Source organism: Myotis nattereri (genome assembly GCF_964212035.1).
Source record: "Myotis nattereri genome assembly, chromosome: 13".
Classification (NCBI taxonomy): domain Eukaryota; kingdom Metazoa; phylum Chordata; class Mammalia; order Chiroptera; family Vespertilionidae; genus Myotis; species Myotis nattereri.
The window spans coordinates 21,396,397-21,419,417 of NC_138088.1; the positions used below are offsets into that span (position 1 = coordinate 21,396,397).

The 23,021-nt window shown below is 41.8% G+C and overlaps 4 protein-coding genes across 24 annotated transcripts in view; 1 reads left to right on the forward strand and 3 right to left on the reverse strand.

Moving 5' to 3' along the window:
- The window catches only part of HNRNPH3 (heterogeneous nuclear ribonucleoprotein H3), a 77,469-nt gene that overhangs the window by 1,825 nt on the left and 52,623 nt on the right, over positions 1-23,021 (reverse strand). Inside the window, exons 1-6 of one of the 20 annotated variants that reach the window (XM_081105041.1) lie at positions 8,097-8,287; positions 3,018-3,151; positions 2,368-2,506; positions 1,733-1,872; positions 1,178-1,264; positions 798-913 (exon numbers count right to left, since the gene is read on the reverse strand). In XM_081105041.1, the coding sequence (XP_080961167.1) occupies positions 798-913; positions 1,178-1,264; positions 1,733-1,872; positions 2,368-2,506; positions 3,018-3,129 (594 nt within the window). In that variant the 5' untranslated portion in view covers positions 3,130-3,151; positions 8,097-8,287. Of the gene's footprint in view, positions 1-797; positions 914-1,177; positions 1,265-1,687; positions 1,873-2,367; positions 2,507-3,017; positions 3,904-7,259; positions 7,346-8,077; positions 8,605-18,914; positions 19,001-20,316; positions 20,368-23,021 lie in introns of those variants that run through there. The other 19 variants (XM_081105040.1, XM_081105037.1, XM_081105043.1 and 16 more) reach the window with 19 other exon arrangements.
- PBLD (phenazine biosynthesis like protein domain containing) overlaps positions 8,350-23,021 on the forward strand; it is a 30,629-nt gene continuing 15,957 nt past the window's right edge. Inside the window, exons 1-2 of one of the 2 annotated variants that reach the window (XM_081105025.1) lie at positions 8,350-8,544; positions 19,828-19,956. In XM_081105025.1, coding sequence (XP_080961151.1) covers positions 19,873-19,956 — 84 coding nt within the window. In that variant the 5' untranslated portion in view covers positions 8,350-8,544; positions 19,828-19,872. Of the gene's footprint in view, positions 8,545-8,749; positions 9,010-19,827; positions 19,957-23,021 lie in introns of those variants that run through there. The other variant, XM_081105024.1, reaches the window with a different exon arrangement.
- Positions 14,397-17,978, reverse strand: LOC308529135 (microfibrillar-associated protein 1-like; the record flags this gene model as incomplete). The annotated part of the gene is given in 4 exon segments (XM_081105176.1): positions 14,397-15,280; positions 15,283-15,471; positions 15,474-15,648; positions 17,793-17,978. Coding segments are annotated over 4 exon segments (1,434 nt in total).
- On the reverse strand, positions 15,684-17,751 carry LOC308529039 (WD repeat-containing protein 70-like). Its single transcript, XM_081105022.1, is given in 3 exon segments — positions 15,684-16,806; positions 16,809-16,919; positions 16,922-17,751. Coding segments are annotated over 3 exon segments (1,947 nt in total). The 5' UTR covers positions 17,727-17,751; the 3' UTR covers positions 15,684-15,775.

Sequence of the window (23,021 nt, forward strand, 5' to 3'; positions counted from 1 at the left end):
ACCTGGAACTGAGGCCAATAGATTCCCAGTAAGAGTTAGAGCAAAAATTTTCTTTAAAAGCTACACAGTAGCCCTAACTGGTCTGGTTCAGTGGATAGAGCATCAGCCTGAGGACTCAAGGGTCCCAGGTTCGATTCCAGTCAAGGGCATGTACCTTGGTTGCGGGCACATCCCCAGTAGGGGGTGTGCAAGAGGCAGCTGATCGATGTTTCTCTCTCATCAATGTTTCTAACTCTCTATCCCTCTCCCTTCCTCTCTGTAAAAAATCAATAAAATATATTAAAAAAATAAAAATTAAAAAAAATAAAAGCTACACAAATACTCTTGGCTTTGTAGGCTGCTGGGAGCCAAGTACTAGGTCTATTGGGCTGAAGTTTGCTGATTCTCTAACCAATATAAAACCAACCAGGTTTCAAGTTAATAGCAGCATCTATTTCCATTATTTTCAGCTCGCCATATAGCCTAGAATGCCAAACTAAACTACTTGAACTTTTCACTTGTTAAATATATTTATACTTTTGAAACTCCACACAAGGGAAACAATCAATCTCCCAGTCACTACCACTACGCTGATCATTCTTTCACTAAATTCTTAACTGGACTTTGTAACTGTAGCATTTACTTGCTTCAATCTTATGTAGGTCAGCACAAAAATGTACACAAAAATATTCATCAACTACTGAAGATTTATATAGTCACACTAAAGGGATTCTGATATTAAAAAGAAAATTAAAAATTCTTAAAAAAATGTAGATACCAGAATTAGTATAAAACCACTAACTACTAAAATTACTCACATTAGCAATGTCATTTTCAGTTGCACGAAAAGGCAATCCTCTCATATGTACAAAATGACCACCATGAAAACCTGAACTTGCATCACCAGCTCCACCATAGCCATGTCCTCCCATACCTAAAAAAACATTTCCAGATCATAAACTGATACATGTAGAAAGGCATTTCAACAAAATATTTCTTCCCTATATACATCTTTTCCTATTTACAGCTTTTTGACAACCCCAAGAGATTTTAACACTTATAGTTGTTCTAAACATCAAATGGAGAATTTACCAGTAAGTATATATCTGTATAAAGGTCTAAGTAGGAATACACTAAAATATGCCTGAATTGACTTTACCAAAATTCACCTAAAAATGAGTATGTCTTTAATCTTTACCTCTTCCATCTCTCATTCTGTCATCAAAGCCATCATTTCCATAGCCATAATTATTATAGCCACCATAGTCATCAAAACCTCCATAACCTGTATAATTTGAGAAAATACATGAATAAAGAGATAAATTTTATAGTTTACAAAAGCATACTTTACTTTGTATAAGCAGTTTGACTAACGTATTGCAACTCCCAACATGTGAAAAAAAGCAGTTAACACTTGGTAAAAATTAAAAATCTATAAAGAATACATTTAGAGATTTAATTTCACCCTGATGCCAACCAGAAAATGTCCAAACGTGCCAAAACTTCATTTTAACTTCTATATACATTATCTAGGTGTCAATATGTGCATCAACCAAGTCCCACAGCTGGCCATGGGAATCCATATTTTCATGAACAGGTTTTAAAACCCATTAGGTACTGAAATTACTGCCATTTTTGTATTTCTTGACAAAGTGTCAGGAACATTAAGAAAATGACAACAGAACCTTTGTTCATTAGATACACATACCACCATCATATCCATCACCTCCTCGTCGCATTCTGTCATACATACTTCCACGCCCAGCTCCATAATAACCCCCTCTTCCTCCTATTGGTCTATCATATGGTCCTGGTCGCTGGCCCAGCAATCTTCTTGGTGGATCATAAAATCCTTTGATTTCACTCCTGCTACTTCTGAAGATCTCAATATACCTATTTAAAAATGGTTTAAGGTACTGGTTTCAGCTTAAATGTATTAGAGTAAATAAGATATTGGGCAAAATGCAATAAGTTTTTTTGTATCTACATAACCCAATTTAGCCTAAATACACCATAAAATTAACATTTTTACACCTACAAACTTAATGATTAATATATTTAAGTTTTACATAGACAAGTAAATCATTTGAGATATAAATATAATTTTAGCTTGTTTCTTTAAGCACAAGATAGATGTTTAGAGAAAATAGTTGATTATACAAAAAGCATTTATCAACAACATCCTACAGAGAAATGGAAACAATCTACTTTTAATTTAAGCAAACTATTAGCATTAATTCCCCACCCATATCTGTAGTTTCCAAGTTAAATTATCAATTCTTTTAAACTATCCCAGAAAAATGTTACTGGTACCCCCCACTTAAGCAATAGTGACCCACAACCCCCAAAAATAAAAATTTAACACCATCCCAAACTCTCCATCCCCACCTGTGCCCTATTCTTTCCTTGTGTTTCCCCAGAGCATTTTCTGCTATCTCCTTTGAAGCAAACTGCACGAAGGCCTCCCCTGTGCTTCTCCCCTGGTAGTCCATCGTCAATGTTATCCCATTTGGCACGATTTCCAACCCTTTAACCCAAGGACAAATAACCCCATCAAGGGGAACAGTGTTAAAGGCTGAAACATTCCCATCTGAATCAAATATTTAAAACAAGTCTAAACAAAACAAAACAAAATGCTTAGTTCCCATCACCCCATAATACAAATGGAAGATTTTTTTCAAAAAACTGGATTACACAAAATTTTTTCTATCAGTGTCTTTATAAATTACATACTCTAACAGCCCACCTATATTACATGAAAAAAAAAAAAGCTGAAATCAAATTTAACTATGCTCCATCTTCTAATTCATGGTTCATTTCATCACACATAATTACTCTCAATTAAGTTTATTGCATATTAGTTAGGTTTTACATATTCTATACATTCTGTATCAAATATTAACTGGAGCAGATTTCATAACTATACATTAACCAAGATATACTCAAATTAAAAAGTCCCCCAAAACAAGCAAATGGGTTTTGTAAATTAAAAACTGAGTAATAAAATACTACTAAACTTTGACTAATACTAGAGGTACCTTGAAAGAACTGAACTATTTCCTCTTTGCTGCAACCAAATGGCAGTCCACGAAGTCGCACTGTCCCATCACTAGCGTCATTTGGACCATTATGTTTCATAACCCAATCCATCTCAATACCGTTTGATTAAATGCTATAAAAAAATAAACAAGCACATAAAGCAGTCAATCAAAACATACTCTTGTCAGAGGTACTGAAGAAACACTTTTCAGTGGTGCACAACAGGAAATGTAACATAGGACTCAATGACGACAATGGTACAACACCACCTTTCTGTTTTGGGTCAGGCAAAAAAAGATTGGGAAAAGGCAGTGAAACTTGACTCCTCCCACCAAGAAGCACTCAATTTCTAAGGACCAAATATTATACATTGCCTAATTTTAAGAAAGTTTACTTAATTCCACTCTAAGTCTTCTTGTTCAAGCTCTATTTCTTAACTTGTCATTTAGTATCAACTCTACCTTTGCCCCATCTCTCAAATTTTCATTCACATTTTCCATATTTTATTATTCACTTGAATAGTTCTGCAAATCCTTTGAAACCTGATCACTCAAAAGTTGCACATAGTACCACCATCCACGCACATGAAGAACCCACGCCAAAAGTACGAGTACTTCTTTAATGTTGGAAAAAATGGCATCATAAAAGTGTAAATTTACTAGATGCATTATAGTTCTGAACATATCCAATTTTTTGAAGGGGGAAAATTCTTAACTCTATTGTAACTAAATGATTCAACCACTCCCCAAGAGTAAGTTTTAAATGACTAAACTAGGTTGAATTTTAAAAATGGAGGTAAAAAGGCTACTTAAGTTACTGAACATAGTATATTAAAAAGTTACTCACTGCTTTACTTTTAGACACAAATTTTAAAAAATGACAATATATTCACATTCAAAAAGTATTAAAAAGGGTACAGTGAAAAGACCTCTTTCCCCTCCAAAAAGAACCCACCCACCCAGTTCCCTTCCCAAGACAACCATCCTTCCTTAGTTTAAGATTCCAGAACACTTTAAAGAGGCTAATGCAGAAGTCCTTCAGCTGCAGAAACTTACCAGAGCCTACAAATTTCATTATGCAACTGTAGGAATCCTACTCACCTGGTTATTTCAAAAATTTCCCTCACCACCTCCTCCCCTGTAAACAAAACAATGTTCACTTGATTCCTTTATGCTCAAGAATTATTTCATACCAACAGGATTCACTAATAATTTCATGATTGAATTATCAGTGCAACTGTTAGGGGCAGCATCTGCAAAGAGTGAAATTCCCCTCCTTAGAATTCTTGCATTTAAAATAAACTAATGTAGAATTTCCCAAATGTGGTTATAAATCCTATCAGCTCTGCATATGTATCACTTCTGGTGCCCATTCTTTATTGTTGCTGTTACTTTTTAAATATTTTTATTGATTTTTTAGAGAGAGAGGAGGAGAGAGGGAGAAACATCTATTGGCTGCCTCCTACATGCCCCTTACTAGGGACCGAGCCTGCAACCTGGACATGTGCCTTGACTAGGAATCGAACCGGCAACCTTTTGGTGCATGGGAGGATGCTCAACCAACTGAGCCATACCAGCCAGGCTGCTCTGTTGTTTTTTAATCCTAGACAGAAATCCCAAAAGTGAGATTATGCATTTTTATTTGATATTACAATTAATTCTTATGCACACAAATAACTGGTATGGACTTAATTTAAGAGAAAAGAAACTGGGCTTGAATCCCTAAAGCCTGTCACTCACTGGCTCCTTAATTTAAGCAAAGTACTTAACTGCTGTGCCCACCTGTAAAAATGCAGCAGTGGTGCCTATACCTCACTGGACCATTTTAACAATTATTCAGTGCCTGGTCTGCGGTGTGATAACCACTCAATGGTGGCCATTTTAAGGGCACAGTAGAACTAATGAAATGTACCACAAAATAACAGGTTGAGCCTTATAGGACAGAAAAGTATTCTGAGTCTTAAAAGGACACAGTTTTATGTTTCCTTGGAAACTGTCTAAAGGAGAGGGGAAAACACTGTTCTAGTAGCCCTAAAAGTAGGCCTCAAATCAGTCTGGGGGAAAAAGAGACATTGTGAAGGTCTACCATGTTCTTAAACTTTTGTAAAAAAAAAAAACACAAAACAAAACAACAACAGTACCAACTTAAATAGCTGTTTCCTATAAAGAGTGATTTAAGGATAAAGGAAAAAAGTGGAGATCTAACATTACACATCACATCCTCATGAAAAATCTAAGAACTTTACAAAGTCAATCTAATCTATTGTGAAAAGATGTTATTAGTATGGTGCTTTTTATCATTTAGCATTTTTTCAATGTGAAGATACTGTTTTGGGAACAAATACAAACAAGCAGGATATAGTATATCTTTACTACAAGCACTAGTGAGCAAACCAGGTTTTGATTTTCAGGATCAGCTACGCCAATGAGAACCTATATAAAAACAACAAATAAATTCGTCTTTAAAAAACACTAACTGTGGTCGGGTGGCTCAGTTGGTTGCAGCGTCTTCCCACACATCAAAAGGTTGCGGGTTTGAATGCCAGTCAGGGCCCATACCTGGGGTTGCCTCTGGGTGTGTACATGAAGCAACTATTCCATGTCTCTCCCTCCCTTCTGCTTTCTCTAAAAATTAGTAAAAGCATCCTTGGGTGAACATTAAGACACACACACTAAACACAATTTTAAATTAGGGAAAAGTTAAGCAGATGCAGAGGAAACTTTTAAAAGGGCGATTCTTCATCACCTGTGTTCAAAGAGTACACAATAAAAACGGAAGCACACACTATTATCTCTTCAAAACCCAAAAATTGAGTCTAGAATTCTACTTACAAAACCAAAATGAACTTTAAAGGCATACAACCAACTTTAGTACCTAATAAAGTAGTCTCAGAAACCACCTAGTTTTCACAAATTATTCAGGATAATCCATCTCATCCTTTCTTTGCAACAGCATCATGGCCAATCACAATTGTTTTAAGATTTCCAAGTGTTAGCACCAATTAAAAATACTAGCAGTTGAAATATTAGGACAATTTTAGTGAGTTTTGTATAAGACTTTAGTTCCTTAGTAAAAGCATCTAACCGAGGGCAAATGAAATGTAAAATTCCTTTATAACAGAAATTATACTATCCCCTTAAGCATACAATACATAAAGAGATTGATGCATCAATAAGTAACTTTCTAAATGATAACCCTCTGGTCCTAAAAAATGAGAATGAACTTCAAATTTCGGCAAAAAATTTGATGATATGTTAATTTTAAATCATTCCCCCTTTCAAAGTGCTCACTCAAATTTAAAAAAAAGGGACACCACTAGTACCTAAAAGGAGGTAAGCTCAAAAAAAGGGATTATGAAAAAAAAAAAAAAAAAGGGATTATGAATGAGCTGTTCTTTATTACATTCAGCCACTTGTTTACTAAAACGAGGACATAAAACACACACACACACAGTTAAAAATTTAACAATAACATGGATTTCCAGATGATGATGCAGATGAGGGCAGAAAAAAGATTTCTGGGGCAGTCCTGTTAGGAAAGCTGCTATAGCATATACTACTTAATAGGTAAACTCTGGCCTGTCCTTCAAAGCCCCCAAAGTAGACAAACTTCTTGTAAAGATTCCTATGAATTATTGTAAACTCTTCTCAGGCCCTGCCTTCCCCTTTCCTATTGTCTTCAGTGTAATTACCGCCCCAGTTCTCCTGGGTTCTGAGGACCAACATCATCCCCCCACATATGGACTGGGCATTAGTTTCTCTCTGTTGAGTAGGCCTATGCTCTTGTTCAAAATATTACGACAGTTCTACACTAGACAAAAACAAAAACATGATGAGCTACCAAAAGAAAATAAACAACTGTATTTTCAAGCCATTTTACTTCTACAGCCTAATGCCCCCCCCCCCCCCCCCGCCCCGGTCTTCGAACAGTAACTCAATTCCTACACACACACACGTTTTCGCCATGCCGGATCGCTTTAACTTCCTTCCAGATGCAAACGCCTACTTAAGTTCTAACCCAGGATGCGCCAAACGACACAAAACCATGGCTGACCTGCCCCCCCCCCCGCCCCCCAGTTCCATCAGCCGCATCCCCCAGCTCACCGGGCCCAGACGGCCGATGTGAAATCCCCCTTCACATTCCTACAATCACCCACAAAACCTTTACATACGTTTAAGATCAGCGTGAGAAAAGAAACAGAAAAAAACACCACAAAACCCGGTTGGAAAATGAGTACGTACTCTGTTCGAAGTTCCAAATCGGGACTATAAGGGCCGGCTAAGCGTCCTGTCCTCCTCCCCGGAGACCTTCCGTTTATCTAGCTGCCCTAGAGACCGGAGAGCTAGGAGAGCACGCCCCGCCCCGCCCGCCCGCCCGGCGGCCGAGCCCGGCACCAGCCCCAGCCTCCGGGCGGCCGCGGCACAAAGGCGCCCGCCGCCGCCTTTGTCCCGGACCTGGGAGCGGAGCGCCTCCGTCGCCACGGGCTTTCCTCCCCCAGCGCCAGCCTCTCTCCTCGGGAGAATCTGCGTCAGAAGACACCCGCCGGCCCCGGGAGCCCCGCCGAAGCTGCGGGGGAAGGGAGGCCGGGCCAGCCCCGCGCCATTTCCACCGGCAGCGCGCCCGCCAGCCCCGGTCGCCCCCACCCACCGCCCGGCAGCTCCCCGCTCGCTCCGGTCCCCACCCTCACCCCCTCCAGGGCGCTCTGACCGGCCCCCGGCTTTCCAAACCCGTTTTGGGAAGCGGAGGAGCCCAAGCGGAGAGGAAGGGCGGGAAGCCGAGGCGGCCGCGCCACCGTGCCCAAGATGGCGGAGGCCAAACCAGCGGGGAAATGGGAAAATGCTGGGTGACCCCCACGCCAGGCTTCGGCTTCGCTCACGGAATCCCACATGAACGGTTCCTCCCCCCGACATGCCGCCCCCCGTGAAGTGGGAGATCGCCGGGGAGGCGCAGCCGGGCCGTTTCCGAGCGGCGACCTCCACACTCCGCCCCCCCCCACCCCCCCCGCCATCTCTCTCGTCCTTCTCCCGACTCCGCTCACGGCACCACGAGCCCAACCTACCCCCTGTTACTTCAGATACCCTGTCAAGCGACTGCAGCGCCCGCGGGGTCCGGCCGGAGGAAGGACTCGCTCTCCTCGTGTAGCGCCCCCACAACGGCTCTTCCAACCGTCTCCGGCGGAGGCTGCCGCGGAGGAAGCTGCGCAGCACAGCGACTGGCTTGGGGGATGGGAGCGAGCGAGCGAGAGGGTGGGTAGAGCGAGAGCAACGGAGACCGGCGGCGTCGTTCTCGCGAGACGAGAGCGTTGGTCCCGCTTTGGCGCAGCGGGCAGGTAGTGCGCTTGCGCGGTACTAGGCTCCGGAGTCGGCCGCGGCGGGGAGCCGAGGCGGGTCCAGTTAGAGGAGGGGGCGGGGAGTTCCGCCCGTCTTTCCTCCGGCGCAACCACTGGGACCTCAGAGCCCCCCTCGCTGGCCTCTTGGAGGACGAGTGGGAGCAGTGGGCCTCCCGCCCCGCGTTGCTGGACGAACGGTAGTGTCTCGGTTTGGAGCGGTTCTTCGGTCCCCTATGCGCCGTTTCCCTCCCCCCCCCAACAAATTCCAGCAAGTCCCGCGCTCACCCCAGCGTCACCTGCGTGGAAAGGCGCCACGTGGTTCAGCCGCCAAACACAGGGAAGGGTTTCCTTGTCCACCATGTTTGCATTATGCAGTAAAAATAGTTGTCCAGTGCTGGGGCGATCGGGTGTCCACCAGACCAATGTGGGCCGGGGCCTGGGGCTCCTCCGTCCTCGCTCTGGCGCCGCGGCCCCGCAGCCCCGCAGCCGGCCTGGTCGGGCGGCTTCTGGATCGATTCCCTCCCGGCCGTTTCCCTGCAGGCCTCACCTCGCCTTCGCATGCCTCTTGCCTGTCACCTCTCGCCCTTTACAATCGGAGTGACTGGATCAGCGCCCACGGCCCACTCGGGTTTCCTATATCGAGCTTTGCGTTCTTGGAAATTGTGCGTACAAGTGACACCTAATAAATGCTTTTTGGTTATGCTCACTTGCCACCAAGATTCCTAGTGACACTTCATTTTTTTATTAAAAAAAAAGCAAGCTGAATTTTGGGGAAGGATGAAGGGCAGTCATGGTAAAGAGATGAATGCAAGTGAAGGCCCAAACGTAGGAACGGACACGAAGTGAGATGGGGGGAAACTAAGGTGTACACCTTCAATATCCAGTCCGACTCCGCTTTGTACGGCGGACACTGGGGAGCCTAGAGGGTGGGGTAGGGGCACAAAGGGTGTTAGCAGTGAAGAAACCTGAATAATTCCAATGAGATCTGGGTGTGTAGGATGGACCCGGGAAGCCAGTTACCTTCAGATAATGTAAACTTCCACTTCATGACTTTAATTCAGCCGCAAATCTGCTCAAGTGGGACAGAGTCTTGAGCTCGCCCCTGCACCTTTCCCATCCCCTCCCCTCCCCTCGCCCCCAGAGGTCTCACTCTGACTTTTCTCTCTCCTAAGCTCAAAGGGCCCCTCCCTTTGCGTCTGTAACTTGTTTCCTGAAGCCCATTTCTTCTACTGCTCATTTCTTCTACCTCTGTGACTTTCTAAATAAACGTTCTCTTATAGTTTGAAAAAAAGGCAAGTGTGGGACAGTAAGAATTGACTAAGCCGCCGAAACCGCTTTGGCTGAGTGGATAGAGCGTCGACCTGCGGACTGAAAGGTCCCAGGTTCGATTCCGGTCAAGGGCATGTATCTGGGTTGCGGGCACATCCCCAGTAGGAGATGTGCAGGAGGCAGCTGATCGATGTTTCTAACTCTCTATCTCTTTCCCTTCCTCTCTGTAAAAAATCAATAAAATATATATTAAAAAAAAAAAGAACTGACTAAGCCGTGGTGCTGTCGTGCCTTTCTTGAGCCCACTCCCTCAAAATGCCCCCCAGAGAAAGGGTCATCATTACAAGAGACAGGAAAACAAAACTGGGATAATAACAGTAGCTCACGTTTATTGAGAACTTGCTTAAGCTAGGTGCTGTGCTCAATTCACCGACTCCTTACAGCCCTGAAAGATAGTAATTATTGTTATCCCGTTTACAGATGAGGTGCCCGAGTTTAAAGAAGTGACAAAAAAAAATTGCTCAGCAGTTCTCAACCTGTGGGTCGCGACCCCTTTGGCGGTTGAAAGACCCTTTCACAGGGGTCGCCTAAGACCATCCTGCATATCAGATATTTACATTACGATTCATAACAGCAACGTTATAGTTATGAAGTAGGAACGAAAATAACTTTATGGTTGGGTCACAACATGAGGAACTGTATTTTTTTTTAATATATTTTATTGATTTTTACAGAGAGGAAGGGAGAGGGATAGAGAGTTAGAAACATCGATCAGCTGCCTCCTGCACACTCCCCACTGGGTATGTGCCCACAACCAAGGTACATGCCCTCGACCGGAATCGAACCTGGGACCCTTGAGTCCGCAGGCCGACGCTCTATCCACTGAGCCAAACCAGCTAGGCAGGGGTGGGCAAACTTTTTGACTCGAGGGCCACAATGGGTTCTTAAACTGGATCGGAGGGCCGGAACAAAAGCATGGATGGAGTGTTTGTGTGAACTAATATAAATTCAAAGTAAACATCATTACATAAAAGGGTACAGTCTTTTTTTATTTTAGTTTTATTCATTTTAAATGGGCTGTAGCTTGCCCACAGCTGAGCTAGGGTGAGGAACTGTATTTAAAGGGCCAGAAGGTTGAGAACCACTGCCCTAGTGGCAGAAGCTAGGATCTGAACCCAGGTGGTTTTACTCCAGGGGCTAAGGTCATCATTTCAGGCAAATTGAAGTTACTTCCCCTAAAAAACACTGGAGTTACCAGAACAGGAGACCTGCAGTTAACAGTTAATTGGCTGGAGACTTTTAAATAGGGCTGAAACTGATTGTTCTGGGTCACAGGCACTATGAGCACCCCACCTGCTTCTTTTTTTAAAATAACTGCTGTATTAGTAAAGACTCCAAGACCTCACACTTCAGATGGAGTTCTTTCCTGGTTTCAAGTCACATTCCCTACTTTATCCTTGCAGTCTTTCCACCTGATTTGGTAGATGGAATTCTGTAATCCATTTCATCCCTAGCCTGAATTGGAACAATCTGTTTACTGCCTGGTTGAGTGGGGCATCCTTTCCACATACCTACTTTGTGTGGTTATGGGCCACAATCCTAAAAGCACTGTAATGATTTTTTACCACCACACCTTGATGTTTTCTTTGGACATAATTTCTTTGTGTTGTGCACTCTGCTGTGTGCCAGTGTGAGTGCTTAGGAAGAACTTGAAGCTAGCTAGTACATGTAGAAGCTAGTACATATATATTCCTTTTGCTTTTTTATCATTATAACAAGTAGGAAGTTTTGAGTTTTTAAAAAAGTACACTATATAGAGATATACCTAATTTTATTTGACTTCCTACTTTACGATTTTTCTATAAAAAAAAAAAAAAAAGGCTATCAACTATTCCCATTTGCAAGTTGAATCCTGTAAGTACGGCTTGGTGCCCACTGCTCCAGTGATCCCTACAGAATTGTTTCCAGCTGCATCTCCGTGGAATTGTTTCCATAGAGATGGTTAGAAATAAGGGCTCCCAGCTGCTTTTGGGATTTTTTTCTCCTCTCTATTTGTCTTGCTTTCAGTCATTTCAGTGCTTTCCTATTAGCATAGAGATCAGAGGGACCCTGGAGAGGATCTTGTTAGGGGCTGTAATGAGAGAAAAGATGAAAAGGGAGAAGGAAATGGAAGTACCTACACCACCCAGGGGAAAACAAGACAATGAACACGTGATCATGTATTACACCATCAAGAGGAGAGGAGAGGAAAATTCCATGCAGAGCCTGAGAGAAAGAGAAAGATACAGAAATCCAGAGTTTGCACTTCTGGGGGAGGAAGGCATATTAACTAAAAATTGGTTAAGATAGTTGTTCACATATTCCCCCAATGACTTTCTAAATTAACATAAAACTGGATTATCATAATCTTTTTGCCTATATGAAAAGCATATAAGTTAAACATAACAAAACTAAGTTTTTAGAAGTGTGACTAATTAAGGTAGTTAATGCCTTTTAAACACTAAATCTGTCTTACCAACGTTTTGTGAAATGCTTGTTCTTGGACTTATATATACCTACCATCTTTAGAAAGAAGTGATCTTCCTTGTCATAATTCTAAATTGTGTCTCAAGACAAGGCTTCATTACACTGTTAACATTCTTAATACTTTTTTGTTTCTTTAAGTCATATAAGTGTTCATCTGGGACTAGGGAAATTCAAAGATCTCACTCACTTTTTATAATTACACACTAAGCAAATGGAAATTTAAATGGAAGGAGCTACCACACTAATTTTTGAAAATAATTAAAATTATTGAACATTCTTTCTGTTCCAGTGGACTGATGTGAAGAATAGGGAAAACAGTTACAAATTATAGCTACTTAAGGAATTGAAATCAAATTATTGTACTAATTTTATTGTGTCATAAGCACATTAATAACTTAGAAAGCAGCACAGATAAAAGAGTAGCACACTGTTTCCTGCCCTCCCACCCACATGATTTTAAGCTTCTGACTGGTAGATAAAAATGCAGGTTTCATTATATATGTACCTATGCCAATGATTGTTACGTTGGGGGGTGGACGCACTTTAAGTCACTAATTTTCACAACCATCTAGCCTAGTTATAATGGACCAAGAAATAGAAGAATCAGGAGATAAAGCTCCAAAGATTACCAAGAAAATCAATGGTAAAATTTAGAACTGCCTTCATAATTAGGGAGTCCACAGGCCTAGGCTCCAACCCCAGTTTTGACACTTACCTACCAGTTGTTTGATTCTGAGGCTGTTAACTTTTTGGAACCTCAGTTTCTTTTTAAAAATGTATTAATTTTTAGAGAAGGAGCGAAAGGGAGAGGGATAGAAATACCAATGAGGAACCTCATCGATCTGCTGCTTCCTGCATGCCCCCTATTGAGGATGGAGACTGCAACCTGGGCATGTGCCGTGACCGGGAATCAAACTGTGACCTCTTGGTTGATGCTCAACCACTGAGCAACACCAGCTGAGCTGAACCTCTAAAATGGGTTGTTATATAGGGTAGTGATTAGTAGTTGAAATAATAAAAATCCTAGTTCCATCCTATTTCATGTGTGTTTGTCATATCGTTATTAATAAAAGTAGTTCATTCCTATTAAACAAGCCCTTGCTTGTACCTACCACTGGATCCAGGGTGGTCCTGGGTGGGCTTCAGAATCATGTCGATTACGCCAAGTAAATGTTGATGTAAGAAAAATTCAAACCTGTGGAGAATTTTTATGAGTTTATTTGAACCAAACCAATGACATATGCCAGGGAGCAAGATCTCAAATGATCCCTGGCTTTTGTTTTTAGGTTGATAATGAACCTCAAATTAGATAATTTTGGCTGATGTGGGGAGCATGGATATTGAGAGGGGAGAAGAGAGAAGACTAGGAGAAGGCCCAGCAGAGATGATGAGCACTTAAACTAGAACAATGGTATTAGGGATAGATATAAGAGGATGTCTTTGAGAAATATTTAGGAGCTATTTTCAGCAGGATTTATGGTTGATTAGAGGGGCTATGGATGGGTGAGTTAAAAGAAGTCAAGGGGAATTATTTTTGGTTTAGGGTTGGATGGTAGGGACAGCAACTGACATAGGAAATATAGGAATGTTGGGTATGTTGATTTAGAGATTCCATGTTCAATCCAAGTGCTTATATCTATGAGGAAATTAATATGTGCTAATTAATATAAATTTGGTATTCATCAACATATATTTTACTTTTACATTCTGGAGGTTTGGGAAATAGACTCAGGTTAAGTAAACTTGGTATAGAATATGTCGTAAAAATTGGAATTAGAATTTATTAACTTATACTGAGGAATAATGAGGAATGCGAGTTACATGTAATTACATTTAATTAAATTACATTTAATGTAATTTAATGTAATCAGGTAGGGATTAAGCTTGTCATTTTGCTATTGGTTTCTATATGTCTTATGTCTTTATTGTTCCTTTATTCCTTCATTTGTTGCTTTTTTGCATTAACTAGGTATTATATATGAATATACATAATCTATATTTATAGTAAGCATGCATTTGTAAGTGTACATAAAAAACAGAAGGATACATATAGAGAGGGCTACAAGATTTTAAAAGATATTATTTTGTTATTCATGGGATTATATTAATCATAACATTTTTTTAAAAAACCACTATTTCCCACAATTGCTAAAGTTAAATCCAAATGTATGTATGTAAAGACATAGATAATATTGTTCTCTAATGACTTTGTAGACCCAGTTTTCCTCATTTAATTTCAAGATAGAGCAGGACTCTACCAGTGCTTTACAACTAGATTGATGTCTTTAACTGTAAGACTGTCCAAAAATTCAAAATTCAATGTATAAACATGCAATAGAGTTTGATAGCCCTTGTGTCCCACAGCTGGAAGAATAAGTAGTTGACCTTTAAGTAGTTTTCGCTTCTTGGCAGATGGCCGTTCAAATACATCTCGTACCCCAGCTGCCTTTTGTTTAAAGAACTTTGTGTTCTGGGCACTGTCTGGGCCCCATGCTGAATCAAAGGAGGTGGTGTCCTGATCCACAAGGTGGGTATATTTGGTACGACCAGAGCGCCCGAAATTCTTGACCTGCAGGACTTTGGGAAGAATTGTTTTGTTGCAATGATGCTCCAGGGCAGGTGCGCTGAAATCTCTCTTGTATACTTCTTCATCCTCATCCATGAAGAAGGCACCCCGGTGATAATACTTCTGTAAGAACCTGTATTTGCCCTTAACAGCTTTGTTGGTAATAACTTTGCCATTTGCACGAAGCCCAGCTCGCCTCTCTTCCGCAGTCAGGTTTCGCATGCGCTCAATTTCTGCTTTCTCCTTCTCAAGCGCTTCTCGATCTTCTCTGTCCCTCTTGATTCTCTTTAGTTCTCGAACTTTCCATGCCTCATATTCCTCCTCACCGTTTTCATCGTCAGTATTCAGTGCACCCAGCACAGCCAGGGATCGCTTGTTTCCCTCCAGCTCTCTCTGGGTCTCCTCTTCCACAATCTTGAGTGTGTACTGGCGCCTCTCCTCAGCCCTGCGTTTAGCCTCCTGCTCCGGCTCCTTCTGTTCCAAGGCTTCAGCCTCACGTTCTTGAACTGTTACTCGGTCCTTCTTCCGAATGCAGACCGGCTTAAGGCGAGGCTCCATCTCATCTTCACTGCTGTGTACGCTTCATACTCGGACTCTGATTCTGGCTCCTCCCCAGAACGCCCCTCATCTTCCACTTCCATGACTTCCATCTCTTCATTTTGTCTCTCCTGTGCCCTTTGACGCATCATGCCACGGCGCCGCTCTGTTTCCTCATCATCAATTTCTTCCTCTTCTTCCTCACTGCTGTCTTCTCCTTCCATGCATCTCCTTCTACTTCTGAGTCACTTTCTCCTACGACTTCAGGTTCCGCTATTTTCCGATGTCGAGCCAATCTCTCTTCCACATCTTCACTAATCCGGTTCTGCAAACGCTGTCGTCGGGGGTCGCTAGATGAATCCCCCTCCTGTTCCTCAGGCTCTGCTTCTTGTTCTTTGGCTTTCTTTCTTCCTCTCTTTCTTTCTCTCTTTTTTTTTTGTTTTCAAAAAAAAGTATTTTTCATTGCATTAAAAAAAAAACACCTGTTCAATATGCTCCCCCTCATGCAAACAGCTCTCATATGAGATTCTTCAGATTTTACGTTTTTTCCATTCTGGCTCATTCTTTGCTTCCTCATCATCAGATTCAACTTGTGCAAACATGGCTTTGGGCTGAGTCTTGGAATAGGCTGGAGAAACCCAGTACGGGTTGTCCTCCGCGGCCTTGGCGTGGCACAGGATGGCTTCCCGGGGATTGCCGTCGTCCGTCTTATCCAAAGCAATGTTCTTCAGGATGTGTGAGGACAGGGTGCCGCTGTGGCTTCCCACCCGGCCGCCACGACCTGGCCCCGCCACAGGAGGCTCGGGCTTGTGCGACTTCAGGGGGCCCAGTCTGTCCTTCTCCAGCTGCTTCCTGGTGCTCCGCTGGCGGGGCTCACGGAACAGCGGCAAGGCGTGAGGGGTGATGTGGTCCTGGGTCAGAGTCTCGGCTTGCTTCGCCTTCCGCTGGGTTTTGACCACACGTAATTTTGCTCCCCTCTGACTCTTGTTGGGGTCATAATAGACTTTCGACAGCCCGTTTCCAGTTCCCACCATGATCTGGTTCAGCTTTGGATGCCACAGGCTGCGGACCACACTCGCATCCGTGATGTCTATTTCATACACCCTCTGGAAAGTTCTGCGCTGAAAGAAAACGAGTTTGCCGCTGCCACATCCCCTTTGAACAGATGTGCCGGTTACTATGAGTTTATCATCTGGACTGAAACAGCAGTCAGTCATTGGAAACATGGTGGGAAGACCCGAGGCTGAAAAAAGTGGCTTATTAAACTGTCGGATGTCCCATAATTTTAATGTATCATCACCTCCACGAGAGGCAAGGGCAGTACCATCATAGGAAAAAGCCACGCAAGAAGTGTCTGTACCCGGGTCATGAGCCTGTTTGTAGTGGAATTTAGGACGAACCGTCAGGTTCCGGTCCCAGATCTGTATGCTTCCGTTCTGGCAGGCAGCTGCTATGAGTTTTCCATCTCTACTGTATGTGCACGTGGTGGGAATCACTTTTTTACCCTGCATCGTCCGTGGTTTAAACACACTTTTTTGTTTCTTTGGATTTTCAACTTCCCTGTCTTCACAGTCGCATCATTTGAGCAAGTCATAAATTCTCCCTTTATTTTGGGATGCCATGAGCCAGTAGGAAGCATTGCTGTGTGACCCTTGGTGTTGGCCATGTCCACAAATACTGGTCTCCTTTTATACATTCCATTACTTCAAAACCATCTCTGTCAATCACTTTGGCTTGAGAGCTTCCGGATACAACAAGAATCATGTCTCCTGTGTTACTATACTGCAATGACTTGATCTGATGGCATTCACAGGGTTGAAGGGATCGAAATGCCTTAAAAGAAGCATCCATTCCAGCAAAATCCCAAAACTTAACATCACAGTCGTATCCTCCTGTCACCAAGCAGGCACCTGAGGGGTCCAGACCCAAAGCAGAAACTGTTTTAGTGCCATGCTTTAGCGTTATTTCATGAGAATCAGGGATCTTTTGAACAGGATTTCCCGCTTCTGAATCACCACCACCATCATCATCATCATCACCATCTTCCTCTTGAAGAGGTGGAGGTAAACGACCAATAGTTTGCTCCATACGATCAACAGGTTCTTCTGCCATGGTAGGGGGTAAAGGAGGGCCAATCAACTCATCATCAGAGGAATCAGAACTCTCTTCACTTTCTCTACTGCTTGTATCACTGGAAGATGATTTAGAGCAATCTCTGACCACATTTGAGCCTGAAGATGTAGGTTCAATATCTTCATTTTGCCTTCTTAATTCTTTCTCTCTGTTCATTTCTTCCTCTTTTTCTCTTGCTTCCAGTGTTTTCCGACTTCTTTCCACAGCTGTTCTTCGAGTCTGTTCAAACATTGCTTCCAAATCAAATGTACGAGCTTTTTTCCCGAACCCCGTGAAGCCCATGGTGACTGCCAGCTGCGGGTCCGATCCCGACGTCTCAGCACCTTCACTGGGCCCCGGGCGCTCCATCGCCGCCGCCTGCCACAGAGCCAGCGGCAGCCCACACAGCCGCGCGGGCACTGAGGCTTTGTCTTTCTTAATGAACTGAAATTCTTCATCCTCCTCATCTGAGGACTCCATAGGGGCAAAGTCTGGCCTCTTTCCCGACACATAACGTTTCACTTTCTCCATCGAAATCTCACCTTGCTCATTGCGGACCGGGAAGGCCCCGGCCGTGGACTGAATGGGTGGCTGTTTCATGAGTGAGCTGGGGGCTGACATGTTCATGGCAGGACTCCGGGCACTTCCCTGATTCCAAGTAGTAAACAGCTATCAATGGTAGAGCATGAGACTCTTAATCTCAGGGTCGTGGGTTCGTGCCCAACGTTGGGCGCCAATTGTTGGGGTCCAACCCCAGCAGGTCCAGGGGTTCCCAAAGGTGTGGACGGAGTCGGCGAAGAAGGAATGACACAGAGACAGTGTTCAGTTGATCAGCAGTTTAGCCAGATTTTCTAGCTAGACAGTTTAGCCAGATTTTCTAGCCAGGTTCTAGCCAGGATCTCCAGCCAGGTTCTGTGCTTATTTCTCCTGCTACATCTGTATTTATACTAGTTGATCTTAATCCTATCCATTCTTTTCCAAAGGTTAGGGCGTTTGTTATCTCCATTCCAGGGAGTAAAGATTATGTAGCTTAAGCGTGATTGTTCATAGTTAAAGTGATTAACTACCCACCTGGCACTTAGTTAAGGGGTTTTACTGATAAAAATCCCCACCTGGGGAAACAACCTTTCTCGGAGAGGTGACCTTGGTTAAAACACATAGGCTAAGAAGGGGAGCAAACATATTAAGAACAGTATGCCATATATGCCAGGTCCCTTGAATCATAAGCTGTGCAGATGTTTCTTCCCCGTAGCAACTGTGTCAAGCAACAAGGGTGGTCTGGCTTCTGGCACATATCCAGACTATTGTAAATCTATTTAATGATGTTTCTGAAGCATTTAGTGTATCTAGAGTATTTCCCTTGAAAAATATTTATGCTAATACTGTTAAGAAGGTAAAAATTCTGATTAAAAGCAATGTCTAAAATATTAATAATGTTATTGCTTGGGGTAAAAAGGTACAAACTTATTAAAGTTAATGAAAGGGGTCAGTTTGTTGTCAGTTTGATTCAAATAAACTCTTATGGAAAATTCTCAAAAAATAAAGAAACAGAAATACCTGTGGGTCTGGGAGCTGCCAAGGGGGCTGGGGCCTGGGGCCTGGTTCGGGCAGCCAGCAGGGCTTCCCAGGTTGTTTATGTTCTCCTTGAAAACAAGAAATTCATGTTAGATGGGTCATTTTCTTTCAGGTGTAAGCAAAACACCCTCTAATTTGCTGAATCTTCACAAAGTACTATAACTTTGGGAGGGAGGAATCCCTCCATTACTATGACAAAGCCCATGTTTCTAGTAAAGCAAAGGAAACACCCAGAATATTAATAGAGTTCATCTCTAGGCAGTGGAAGTACAGGATATTCTTTCCCTGCCCCCCCTCCCCCCCCCGTTTTTCTGTATTTGATAGATCTGTAGTAAAAAGAAAGTATTATTCTTTTAGTAAAAAGCTTTAACTAATCTGTATCATGAGCTCACAAAAGTCTCCAATCTACAGATTTAATAAAATAACACAAAATTAATTAAAGCATTAGGCTTCTTTGATTATACTAAGTCCAAAATTAAAAAGAAATGTTGTTACATGGTTATGGGTCACTTTAATTTGCTAAATTTTTTTTTTATAATTAGAAAAAAATACATTCTTTTAAAAGGGTAGTAACATTCATTGGGTGACTATAAACACATATGTGCCCCTTGGATGTTTCATTCCCTTCATCAAAAACATAGCCTAAGCTAGTTTTGGCTGCTTTAAGAAAGAATATGATGATGTTGTTAAGTATATGAACAGTATGAAACGCTAATACAAAATTTGAAAAGAAAATGTTCTATTCATTTTAGAGGCTTAAAAAATTAGGGATCGCATATCTTTAAATGTAGGTGTGTTAGAATAATTGCTTGGCTTTGTATCTGGGAGCTGTGAGTTGCTTCTGTACACCAAGTAAAACATTAACTCTCTGATTTTTTTTTTTTGCAACAACAAGATTACCAACGTTTGTGAGAGCCTGCAGAGACAGCCGGCAAGAAAAATGAAGCTCCCTATTTTCATAGCAGACGCATTCACAGCAAAAGCATTTCGTGGAAACCCTGCTGCTGTCTGTCTCCTGGAAAATGTGAGTATTAGTTTGGAAATGCAGTGCTTGGAATGCTAGGTTCCCTGAGAACTAAATAGGTCTTTAAAAAAAAATCAGACCAGCTGTTTACCTCTTTGTGGTTTTTTTTTGGTCAAATGACACTAGCACCGTCCATGTCTGCAAATTGATTTAGGCGAGAAAGCTTACACCTACAAGTTTAATTCTAGAGAAATGAAGATTCACGTAGGGAAGGACCAGAGCTCCCTTTTAGCCCTCAGGTTTTCATTTAGTTAGCACCAAATGTGGAGGAGAATAAAATTAGATGAGTTTTATGTGACTAGACATGGCTGATAATTACATTTAGCATGAAAGATCCAAACTGCATATTTCTAATCTTACCTATAGTCCCTGTAATTAGAGATTTTTTTCAGGATGAAGAACTGAGATGTTCTGTAAGGAATAAAGTAGAAAGATAGAAGGAATTAAGCTCTAATATAGGAAGAACTTAGTTTACTGAAAGTCTCATTTTAAAAATGGCTTTTTGATTAGGTTAAGTTATTAACAGGTTAATTAAATATTCCCTGACCTTAAGTGCTTTGTGTTGGTCCCTGGGTATTATTAGGAAGCAAGCCAAAATACCCTTCCACTCAGAGCAGTTAGTGCCAGAGTATGTATACGTGAGAATTTTCAGAAACACAGCAAGCAATTCATGATCTTAAGTAAGTTACTAAGTTGGGCAAAGTGCGTGCTGGGGCATTCGTGTGCAGTGAATCCCAACCTGGCCTGCACACCAGAGTCACAGAGGAGCTTTAACATTTCTGTGCTCAGGCCTCAGACCAAGCCAGTGACAGCAGAGTCTCTGGGGTGCGACCCAGGCTGCCCTGTTTGTCCTCCGTGTGTGATTCCAGTGTGCAGTCACGGTGGAGAGAGGCACAGGTTTTCTGAGATAGGGGAATACTGTAAATTGAGTCCTTGGTGTGCTTATTTTCTTTCTCAAGAGGAGCAGCAAAATGGTGACCAAGAGTTCAAGAGTCCTCCGCTCACATTAACAATGCATTCATTATGCAACCTTGCTGTTGGCACTAGCCAACCACACACTGCTGAAAGAAAGTAATAAAGTTAACAGGCTTTATCAAGTAACACAACAGTTTGCGAGGATTAGCAAGAGAGTAATTAATAACCAGATTCTAAGTCATGAACTTTCTTTAGAAATAATCTGGCAGCCCAGCTGGTGTGGCTCAGTAGTTGAGCATTGACCTATGAACCAGGAGGTGGCGGTTTGATTCCCAGTGAGGGCACATGCCTCTGTTGCAGGCTCACTCCCCAATGGGGGGCATGCAGGAGGTAGCCGATTGATGATTCTCATGATTGATGTTTCTATCTCTCTCTCCCTCTTCTTTCCTCTCTGAAATCAACAAAAATATATATTTTAAAAAAAGAAACAATCTTCAAATACAACTCCACCTTGAGGAATTGTGAAATTGAGTAAAGCTGCTTTTCAAGAATCTCAGTATATTTGCCCATGTTTCCATACGTAACATCCTTGAAGAGTTTTGAAAATAGTTTTAAGTGATTTATATACTAGATGTCAAGGATCAGCATTATTCCTCATTCTTTTATCTCATGTACTCATTAAGCAACAGGCTCAAGGATCTCTCTCTCTCTACCTACCTACCTAACTCTATCTCTCTATCTATCTACCTCTTCATTAAAATATATTTTACATGTTATTTATGTATTTGGAAAAACTAGGAAATAAAATTTTAACAAAGAACTTAACATAATTCAAAGCAAAATGCTTCAGTTCAAATAAAAGAAAGAAAAAGATAGGGAAGTCCATAGCTCGGGGACACTCTTGTCTCCCAATTCACTTCTGGGCCTTGGACCTGTGAGACTAGGCTAATTTGATGGCCTGTCAGAGACAACTGACTAGATACCCGAAGACTAGTTTGCTAGCTTTTCTATTCTGTGGACATGAGAGTCCTGTTCTCCTGGATGCTAATTTAACACTTTTCCCAATTCATAATCAATACAAATTATAAAGAAAGTGTAAACTATGTTTTCTGCCCTTGGATTCCTTACCCATGGCTGGAGACAGAGATCACCTGAAACACAAGTGAACTCAGGAAAATATCAGCGACAAATAGGGCTAAACCTTATAATGCTGACCACAATTCAGGTGTTTAGCCTGTCATCGACATATTCTACAAATATTTATGAACACCTGCCAGGAGCCAGGCTCTGGGCTAGGGCTGGGAGGTACAAAGATTAGTAAATTTGTCTGCCCTTGAGGTGCTCTAAGTCTAATGTAAGCCTCCTCATTATTCAGAGGCTAAGGGACCAGAAGGTGCCAGGTGCAAAGGGAACTCAGAGGACAATGTTGGATTTTATGGAGGGGGACATACTTCAGATTTTAAGTGCAGATATTCTTTTTTGTTTTGTTTAAAATTATTTATAATTTGACCAAGATGAGACTAACCATAGAGAAACCTGGTGGACAGTCTAAAGACCAGGTAATTGCTTTTTGAATACTTGATAACAGACTGCTGGAAGGAAATGGAGTCCCAAGAGCTTTTATAATTTTCTAAAGGTTTGTTTTGTTTTCCTTTAAGGACAAGTCCATTTTTAATGTTCTCACATGAGGAACTTATAACACTGTACATTAGATGGGGGAAAAAAAAAACAAATTAAGGGATAAATGGAACATACTTGAGTAAAATATTTAAAATCTTAAAAAACTGTGTGACAATCAGTTTGGCAATAAAGACCATTAGACACATGGAAAATGTATCGAAACAATATTTTAAAAATGAAATAGATACATTATGGTGACAGCTGAGTAAAAAACTACAAAACTCATGACCAACTACTGGATAGGTCAGAGGACTGTGATAGTGCTCAGGGGTGATATTTTGTTTATTTTCCGGTAAACCAGCCTCCATAGTTAGTGAAAATAACAGATCAACAGGGTAAGGTATCTCATATTTATTCTTCTTCATATTCTAACAAAGCCATATATATATATACATATACATACATATATATATATATATATATATATATATATATATATATATATATGGTGTGTGTGTAGCACAAGGTTT